The 9,636-nt window shown below is 38.4% G+C and overlaps 1 protein-coding gene across 1 annotated transcript; it reads left to right on the top strand.

Annotated features, from left to right (window-relative positions):
- Nucleotides 1-831: 831 nt before the first annotated feature.
- On the top strand, nucleotides 832-8,703 carry LOC307126446 (HMG domain-containing protein 3-like). Its single transcript, XM_079816956.1, has 20 exons — nucleotides 832-874; nucleotides 1,063-1,202; nucleotides 1,471-1,675; nucleotides 1,753-1,857; nucleotides 2,076-2,269; nucleotides 2,490-2,631; nucleotides 2,782-3,423; nucleotides 3,662-3,801; nucleotides 4,092-4,211; nucleotides 4,290-4,337; nucleotides 4,422-4,505; nucleotides 4,747-4,812; nucleotides 5,496-5,556; nucleotides 5,781-5,831; nucleotides 6,198-6,242; nucleotides 6,547-6,611; nucleotides 6,719-6,830; nucleotides 7,136-7,216; nucleotides 7,701-7,854; nucleotides 8,418-8,703. Exons 3-13 carry the CDS (start codon nucleotides 1,639-1,641, stop codon nucleotides 5,553-5,555), a joined length of 1,638 nt encoding a protein of 545 aa, XP_079673082.1. The 5' UTR covers nucleotides 832-874; nucleotides 1,063-1,202; nucleotides 1,471-1,638; the 3' UTR covers nucleotide 5,556; nucleotides 5,781-5,831; nucleotides 6,198-6,242; nucleotides 6,547-6,611; nucleotides 6,719-6,830; nucleotides 7,136-7,216; nucleotides 7,701-7,854; nucleotides 8,418-8,703.
- The last annotated feature ends 933 nt before the right edge of the window (nucleotides 8,704-9,636 follow it).

Raw genomic sequence — 9,636 nt, 5'->3', positions numbered from 1 at the left:
TTGCTTATTGTCTTTATGGATTGTATTACAGTTGCTGGAAGCAAGAGTGTGCTGGATGAGGTGGACGTTTGGAAGTCCGCGGCCATTGAACTCATGTCTGACGAGGAAGACGGCATTGTTGACGGGGTGTCTGGATAGATTGTGCGGCCACCGCGCTCTCGCAGCCTGGAGCTCGACGAACTTTACATTACGAGACATTACTGCTGCACTGTACATAGTTGTGTGTTTAACAATAAAGCTCTTTCTTTGAGTAAACCGCTGTGTTTTATAAATGAAGCCCTTTCTTTGAATGAACAGCTGTATGCTTATAAATGAAGCCCCTTGTTTGAATAAACGGCACGGTCCGTATAATTTTCCCATATATTCCTTGATGGTATGAATACTTCATAGCACAATAACATTAATATGAAACAAATTATTACAACATAAATTATATATTTATTATTATTATTATTGGGGTTTACATTTATAATGAGCCAGGGGGACCAATAATGATTGGTTTGCAGTGATCTGCCAACCAATCACGAGGGATTTTTCTTGTTTAAATGTAGTGGCTTCAGCCAATAGTGAGTGAGTAAATTCAAGTCTGGCCGTTGACTCTCTGGTTTCGCTGCTATTCATATGCAAATTAGAGGCGTCGCACCTCCGCGCGGTCTCTCAGCGGGGGGGCTCTCCACCTACGTCATGGTTCGTTTACGACAATTTGTGGCACAGACGAACGCGACGTTCGCTGCCTCTAAATTGTCGAAAACTGCCGAAAATTAGGGAGATTTCCAGGAGTATACAGGCGTTTATGGGGTCGAAAATCCCACTTTTCATGCAGTGTTTATTACACAAAGAGCAAAGATTGTCACGTTTACTGGCATACTGGAAGGTGTGTGTTATTTAGGAATACATTATTGTTTCTTAATATTTACAAGGCCTAGTCTAATTAAAGTTTTACTTTAAGATAGCAAGTTTATTTCATAAGTACAGGCCAGTTACATACAGTTAAATTGTTAATTCAAATTAAAACTTACAGTTATCCCATGACTAATACAGTATTATTTTTCTTCCTTGTAGATGTGAACACATACTGTAAAAGGTGTGGTGTATGTGGACATTTTTACCGATACCAGGAATGGGCTGAGGGGCTGCACAATTTCGATGACCACACAATATTAACACTGCATCTTTGCCTGTTCTTGAGACAGTCTGTACAGGTCACTTTTGCATTCATGCAACTTTTTAATGCACCCATCCTATTTTAATAAACACATGACTTGCATGTTTTTCTCATGTACTATTTTCATAATTATTTTAATTCAGTTATGTAGGAATTTGGATAGTTTGAAGTCTATATAAGCATATATAAGCACTTGCTCTTAAAGTGTCTCCCTGAAAATCCTGTTTTGTAAACTCACATAATGTCAAGAGAAAAGCAAACATGACTTGTAATCTGGCGTGATCTAATTTCAAATGTTATTACAGAATCACACTGCAGTTGGCAGGGCCTTGGACATCTTGGAACAGACAAACCAAAAAAAGTATCCGAACCATGACTCCATTCTTCATGGTTATCTTCACTTTGAGGCGTTGACAGAACACAATTATAATTTTTCATGTGTGCACTGTGGAGTCCATCCACCTGTAGTGATAATGGACTTGCACAAGAAGGGAGTTTTTAGCATGCCAGGTAGTGGTCTCTCTTCTCTTAACATGCGTCATGATTAGTACTGCCAAATAACTGATTTTGAGCAAAATGTCTTACAGTGAGTGATATTGAAGAACCCCCGCCACAGTTTGATGGTCACGTTGACATTGAAGATTTCTGGCAATCTGTTGACCAAGAAATTGTTTGCAGAGGCTTTTTACAAAGTAAGTTATAGATAGACATTTTTCTGTAAAAGGGAGTATTCTGCAGCCATATTTTAAAAAGTTTTCCAAAAGATGTATCTATCTGTCTACAATTGCCTGTAACTATGTATGTGCATGCTTTTCTAGTCCCATGGATGATTGTGCATATAATTTTAACTGCCATAAATTGTATTAAATGCAATAACATTTAAGAGAGCTTTTGTTTTTAAACTACAAAGGTAACCGTGAGAATCCATGTAAAGTTTCACCTTCCTATGTGAAATGGGCACCATGGATTGGGCCTCTCACCAGAGCCAGCAAAAAAGTACTCAACACTGAGTATGCCAAACTCGCAGCAAAGAAGTCTGTTGTAGAACAGGCAGACATAGACATTTCAGAAGAACGGCTGTCAAGTGAACTAATGAACTTAAAGGTGAATTTTGAAATTATGTAAATGTATTAGCAATGCACTGAACTTTTTATTATTATTTATAGACATTAAGTACATTGTTGTACTGGATGTCTACTCTGCTGGATGTTTTTGAAACCGCTCCTGATTTGACTATTTACTAAATGCAAAAAACACATGGAAGATTGCAGTGATGTACCCTGCTTTTTAATTATTGGCTGTTGTTGCATCTACTTTTACACAGGTTGATGCCTTGAGAAAACTTGTTAAAGAATGTGGCGTTGACTCAAAGGGCTCCAAAATGGATCTTCTCCTCCGTTTGAGGGAGGAGATGAAAACAAGAAGCACTTATGACAAAGTGTTCCAAAAAGTTTGGGGAGCATCTGGTAAGTGTCCTACATATATGTAGTTCTATTATTTATGTAATGACATAAGAGAATATTTAATTGTTGTAAACATGTCACTATGTGTCTGTACGTGTACCTGAAGATAGCTAGGTTAATGGTCAAGCTAATCGTGTGTATTTCCATTTCAAGGTGGCTGGGCAGTGATCATGTGTCCTTGTGGCATTGTGAACTCAGTAAAATTCAACATAAGAGCTGAAAGCCCACGCGATTATGCAGATATGTTGCTTTCCTTCCAACATTTTCCAAACGTTGTTATCTATGATTTTGCTCGGGGATTAGTAACTCATACTAACCTTCGGGAACCAGAGAGACTGCCCTTCAGTCCTTATGAAGGAAGAGTGGTTGCAGCTACCCCAGAGAATATTGCATCTGCCAAGAGAGGGGAACTTAAAAGGAATTTGCCATGGTTGCAGTTAAAAAAACACCCACCGGATCTTAATGGCCATCCTGCAACTGGTTCTTCAGAACACTATGCACTGTACGACACTTTTCATCAGTACAACACAAGAGATGAAAAGGATGCTCTGAGATTAATTGGACTTGTGCCTGAGCTATGTGGGTGGGTCAACTCCCAAACAGTGGAGCAGCTGTTTTCTGGCATGCGAAAGAACAACTACTTCATGAACTCTCTCTCCCCAGCAAGCCACATCTTCCTTATGCGTAACATTTTACATCACCACAATGAGAAAGTCAACCAGCAGACAATGGAGGATTTTAAACAAGTTTCTCATGGAGATATCACCCTTGACGCACATGGAAAAGCCACTTTGGGTAGTTATACTTTAATTTCCTTATTTTGACGCATTTACATTAAGATCTGTTTTAGAACAACTAGCACTTAAATTAACAAAGATACATAAAAAATGCCTGCATCTTGGCAACTACCGTTCAACAAAACATTACAGAAGGATAACATTGTTTAAATGTTTGTTTGCCTACATAATCCAAAATAAAATATTTTTTAAACATCTTATCACCGTCAATGCTTAGAACTGTCATTGTCTTGCAGTGCACGTGAATGTCCCTACAGATGTGGACATGGCAGACCACTGTGGGGAGCAGTGCGAGGCTCTGACTATGACATCAAACCTTAGACCCTGTCGCGCCTCATGGACACTAGGAGTGCATCATCCCCTTCAAGAGCATTTGGTATGTGGTTGCATTATTTTATCACAATTTCTTTTCACATTTATGTTATTGTATTGTCTTTTCTTTTGTATTGTTGCATTTCTTTAAGTTTCAGAGCTTAAAGTTATCAGGCACCATGCCTGATTTCAGGCATAGAGCCGTTTTAAATTAATGTAAAAATCATTACATTTTCACATTTCCTGCAGGATAACTTTTCAGGCTCACAAATATTATCTTGCTTTAATCCCTGGCCTGGAGTGTTTTTTTGTTTGACACAGCTTGCATTTCTTTGTAAAATGTGTAATGTGTAGGTGAATTATGTACTGGATGAGGACAGACCAATGAATGAAATCATTGTAAAAGATGGTCAGACGTGCCTCACAAGAGAGAACTTTGTATCCCTGGGACTAAGAAGGGAAATGGATTCAATGGTGGGGAACATTTTTAGTTTTATTTTTGAAGTAATTGTACTTTTTCTGGAATGCGGTTTAAAAGTGTTGTTTTTCCAGGTGGGAAATGCTTGCTTTAGGCTTATCATGGAAATGTTGCAGTATCAGGTGTGTCTGTCATTTTATACAGATATTTGTGACAAATTCATTTGAATTACAATTACTGTAATTACTGATAGAGATCTTCTACAGGGGAAAGATGTTTACATTGTGGATCTCCATATTCCACCAACGTGGCTCTTGCCCTCATCCTGTGACCCTTTCCTCTGTCTTCCAGTAAGTACCCATAATACATTCAACTAATAGTGATAACCCTTATATCTTATACAACGCTTTTCAAAATAAACTTGCAACACACAACAAGATGACAACACTTTAAGGTCGTACAACATGGAGAAAATGAAAAAGGGAGCCTCAAATGTCTTTTCAAATTTAATAAAAATAAATATAATAAATAATGGATCAAATAAGTGTTAAAAGTCAGAGCTAAGTTTTTGCTATATTTTCTTTCTTAAAGTTGGACCCCCAAAAGAAAGATGCCCTGATATTCCCCCTATGGACCCCAGGGCACTTTCTGCTGTGTGTAAGTGAATTTTTAGTATTTATTACAAAACCCCACTCATGGAAAGGATTCATACTGAAAAAAGCTAACACATTTAAGTTGTAGGTCCTCCTTTCTTTTTAGTCTTTTGTAATCCTGGCTGCAATTGACTTTAGCTGTGTCGTAATGGTGAAGACTTGTTGACTCATTTCCAAGACTATTTTCCCTGTAGGTTATTAAGCCACTTAAAAGAGAGGTTCTGTTCCTGGATTCCCTATATTCCGTCATGGGACAAGGCTTTGCACACGGACCTTATCTAAACATCTTAAGGTTTCTAAAGGAAGATGTTCGTTGGAAGTCGTGTTCCTCAGACTTCCTCAAACTGTTTGCAATGATGTTAGTCGTGTTCACCAGACTTGCTCAGATTGTTTGAAATGTTAGTCGTGTTCACAAGACTTCCTCAGATTGTTTGAAATGTTAGTCGTGTTCACAAGACTTCCTCAGATTGTTTGAAATGTTAGTCGTGTTCACAAGACTTCCTCAGATTGTTTGAAATGTTAGTCGTGTTCACAAGACTTCCTCAGATTGTTTGAACTACTGCTGTTTGCCAGTCGTGTTCCTCAGACTAACATATCCTGTAGCTTAAAAACAATGTGTTCCTCGACCGAACTTTGTGTGCTCCAGTACTTTATAGAAGTTTCTGATGCCCTTTTTGTTTTTATCAGGTCTGTTGCACAGCACATTGTCTCTGGACCATTGACAGAATTTACAGGCCTGGATGTTGAGGTAGAATATCAAGGACATTTTATCTGCATATCACTTTTTTTTTTTTTATTAATTATTGGTTTGGCACAACTTGGGCTATTACTACTTTAACTATTTCTCGTTTTACACTTACAAACCCTTCAAACCACCAAGCAAGGCCCTTTCACACTAACCCAAATCTGTAAATCTTTAAACTTTTGTAGTTTGCTGTTTATTAAACATGTTTTTTTTCCTCTTTTAAACAGGGACTCCCTCAACAACAATTTGGCATTGACTGTGGAGTCTTCATGATGATGGTGAGTGAAGTTTTCCAGTAAATTTAATTCATGCTCTCTCACAAAATGTCCATAAATGGTGTCTATAGCCCTTTTCACACATGCAGCTTTTCTCTTTACTTTACTGGCATTGGACTTGTGTTAATGGAATAAGGCCCAAATGATGGCAGCATAGGGTCAGTGCTCTCTGACGCAGCTTTAGTTTTTTCCCTTCTCCTCAGTTCCACCTAAAGTAGTTTTTGTTAATGCAATGGTATTCATAATATTAAACATAATGTTGTGAAAGAGGATTCTCTCTTTCTTTTCATTCAGCTTGCTGAATTCACATGCACACAAAAAAAAAAGAATTACAACTTAAGTACAAACACAACTTTGTTATATTTGCAGTACTGCTGGTATGCTGTAATGGAGGCTCCATTTGATTTTACAATTGTAAGTATAACGTCAATGCTCATATAGATATGGGTTATAATATGTAGAATTTGGATTTTGATTTGGTCCAGGAAGTCCTCTGTGGTCCTTCCTGATATTTCTTCCCCCTTTACCTTTGTTTTTTTTTGGGAGTTTTTATTTTCTTGCTGCTATGAGGGTTTAAGTCAGGGATTGCCATCCTTTTTTGCTTGATATAAAGTGGGCCAGTTAAGCCCTTTCGGACTGGAAAAGTGAGTTGGGCCTCAAAATTAACTTAACTTGCATCTTGAATTGTAAATGTATTGTACTCTGTTCTTTTCTTCAGCATGACATGCCGTGCTTAAGGAGGTGGTGGTGCACAATGTTGGTGGAGAATCTTGAGATTGAAGGGTACCAGTGTCTTCAAAATTTTTTAGATAAATTCAAGATACTATTATTAGCAGTAATCTGGGGCAGCAAGGTAAACATTTTTATTTTATTTTAACTTATTACTACAGTCATGGCCGGAGGTTTGCTCACTTTACAGAGCAGGGAATACAGATGGCCAGGGGAAGTCTGGACCCAATTTTCCGCATCCCTAGGAAGAGGAAATATGATGAGGTCACCATGGTAAGAATTATGGCCCAAAAACTTGGTCTAAAGCAGGGATCCTCAAATCTGGCCCACGAGATCCACTTCCCTGCAGAGTTTAGCTTTAACCCTAATCAAACACACCTGAATATGCTAATCAATGTCTTCAGGTTCATTAGAAAATCACAGGTAGGTGAGTTTGATCAGGGTCAGAGCTAAACTCTGCGGCGCATTGGACCTCCAGGGCAAGATTTGAATAACCCTGGTCTAAAGTGATCATCTTTCTTGTGCTTTACATGTACTAAGCTATTATGTAATATGCATCTCACTCCCTTGTTTTAAAGGAACCTGTCCCCATAAAACCATGCAAGGCGAAGGAGCCATGCAGAGTTGAGTCCTTACCGGAGGGTATTGGCATTTTGCAGGCATGTATCTGTGAAGCACATCTATATGCCACAGTTTAAACTCGCTCACAGGATCTTCGTTAGTTATATGTGCACTCCGTGTAGACATGCCACCTTGCCACTTCTTATATTCTGTAGCTTAATCCAAGATGCAACAATAACTACATATATGGCAGAGGTCTTCAACCCTGCTCCAGGGGACCCACTATCCTGCAGAGTTTAGCTCCAATTCTAATCAAACACACCTGATCTCTTCAGGATCGCTTGAAAATCACAGGCAGGTGTGCTGAAGTAGGTTGGAAATAAATTCAGCAGGACATTGGATCCCCAGGAGCAGGGTTGAAGACCTCCAGTACATGCTATTTTCAGGACACAAATGTGAAGGCTACAGAACATTCCTAATAAGAGTGGTCCTTCACCCTTTCCTGGTCAATGATGATGATGATGATGGAGACCTGTTATTGAGCCTACTGATTTTGTAGTGACTCATGTTTTATGTTCACAGCTGCCTGAGGAAATTTTGCAGATGATCTTCATCCTTGTGGTGCTTCAAGATGGTGATCCTGCAATTTGTACCCTTGCTCTCACATGCACTCATTTCTGGAGGATAGTGAGAGAGGAATCCTTTCTGAAGGAAGCACACTTCTGCTGGCTTGACAGTAAGTTTTGTCTCTTTCCTTCAGCCCTCCTTCCATATTTTTAGAGGTAAAGCACCTCTGATCTATAGGTGAAAGTAACTCACTCACAAACTCGCAGTGCTTGTCAATCTGTGTCCCGCAGATCCCAGCAACACAACACATTAGATGGCCTTTGGAGTGGTCACTTGCCATTATTAAAATGTAAATCCATGTTGTACAGAGATGTTGCCTAATTTATTATTTTCTATACCAGTATATGACTTTCCTCTGTGATTTTTGTGCAGTTGTGGTGCTTTTGTGTGACGATTCTACATTTGTTCTTTATCTGTCTGTGTGGGCCTAAGTTATGATTCAAGTCAAGGTTCTAGTGCTAAAATTATTTTGATCATCATAATATAACATTCTCTACGTTATTAACATTACACTATGCTATTCTACAATGCTTTTTGTTTTAGGCAATAAGCGTTCTTTTCATTTCTGAATTTTCTTGTAGTGGTGGCACACTAATTTTTTTGCATTTTTATTTTATTAATATTATTTTTTTTTAATTTTACACATTAACCTTTCTCTTCTTTTGTCAATAGGTGTGGTAGACTGGAACTCCTTTTCAGAGGAGTATAGAAGGACCTACCGGATTCCCTATTTGATCTCCCATTGCATTCAATGCGATGATGTGTTCAAAGACTGTGAAGGATACTGGGGATGTGGACAAAGAGGAAAACTTAAAGGGTTCTACTCTAACAATGATTTTGCAGGATACTGCAGCATGGACTGTTTTAATGCAGCTGGAGGCACAATCTAATTTTATATGGTTTGCATAAACCTGCATTGTGTTGATGACCTTCATTAAAAGAATTTGTGATGAGTGTGCTTGTAGTGAATTTCTCAAAGTATCATAAGATGTGTTTGACAGCATTGCATTTAGCTGTTCATTAGTGTTGTCAAAAATTAATTGTGAGCACATCAGGCATACAATATGACATGTATTTATTTAAAATGTATATATATTTTTCACAAAGCCCATTTCCAAAAGGATAGCTATATTAGTGATTGCTCCAAAGTAGTTGTGGTGGGACAATTAATGGAAAAAAAGATACATTGCAAAATGGTTTCTTGCTATACATTATCAATACCTTGCCACTAATGCATATTGCTGCTTGCTTTACTGTATACAGACAAAACAAGCATTTTGAAGATGTCATCTCAGAGGTTTCTGTTCTTGAACAGCTAAGAGTACGTTTCATTAACTCAAGTATGTTCAGTTTGTTAAACGCTCTTGAACAGCTAAGAGTACGTTTCATTAACTCAAGTATGTTCAGTTTGTTAAACGCTCTTGAACAGCTAAGAGTACGTTTCATTAACTCGAGTATGTTCAGTTTATGTTAAACGCGTGTGAGAGCGATTTAAAAGCATGCGAAACTTCTCTAATCGCTCTCGCGGTAATTTGAAAGTAGGCGTAACTTGAAGGGGCGTAACTTGAAGTGGGCGTAGCTTGAAGTGGGCGTAACTTGAAGGGGCGTAACTTGAAGTCTTGCAGGTTGCAGACAGATACTGTTGAATCTTCGGGCATCTTTCACTTTCCCTCCTTTTAAGTTTGCTTTTATTTCATCCACATTTACATCAACCGGGATCCCCCAAATCACCCCCCTATTCCACATGTTTCTCTTCTCCACGCGACTAACGCTACTTACTTTAAACCTTCCTATCTCCTTCATTCTACAGGCCCTTTCTCTTTGATCTTCATTTTTGCATATTATTAAAAGGTTTCCATCCCTCAAAACTTTGGCCATTTTGACATCTCCC

This window comes from Gobio gobio (genome assembly GCF_949357685.1).
Source record: "Gobio gobio genome assembly, chromosome: 5".
In the NCBI taxonomy this organism is placed as follows: domain Eukaryota; kingdom Metazoa; phylum Chordata; class Actinopteri; order Cypriniformes; family Gobionidae; genus Gobio; species Gobio gobio.
The sequence above is the reverse complement of the archived record's forward strand: the minus strand, read 5'-3'. Positions and strand labels throughout refer to the sequence as shown.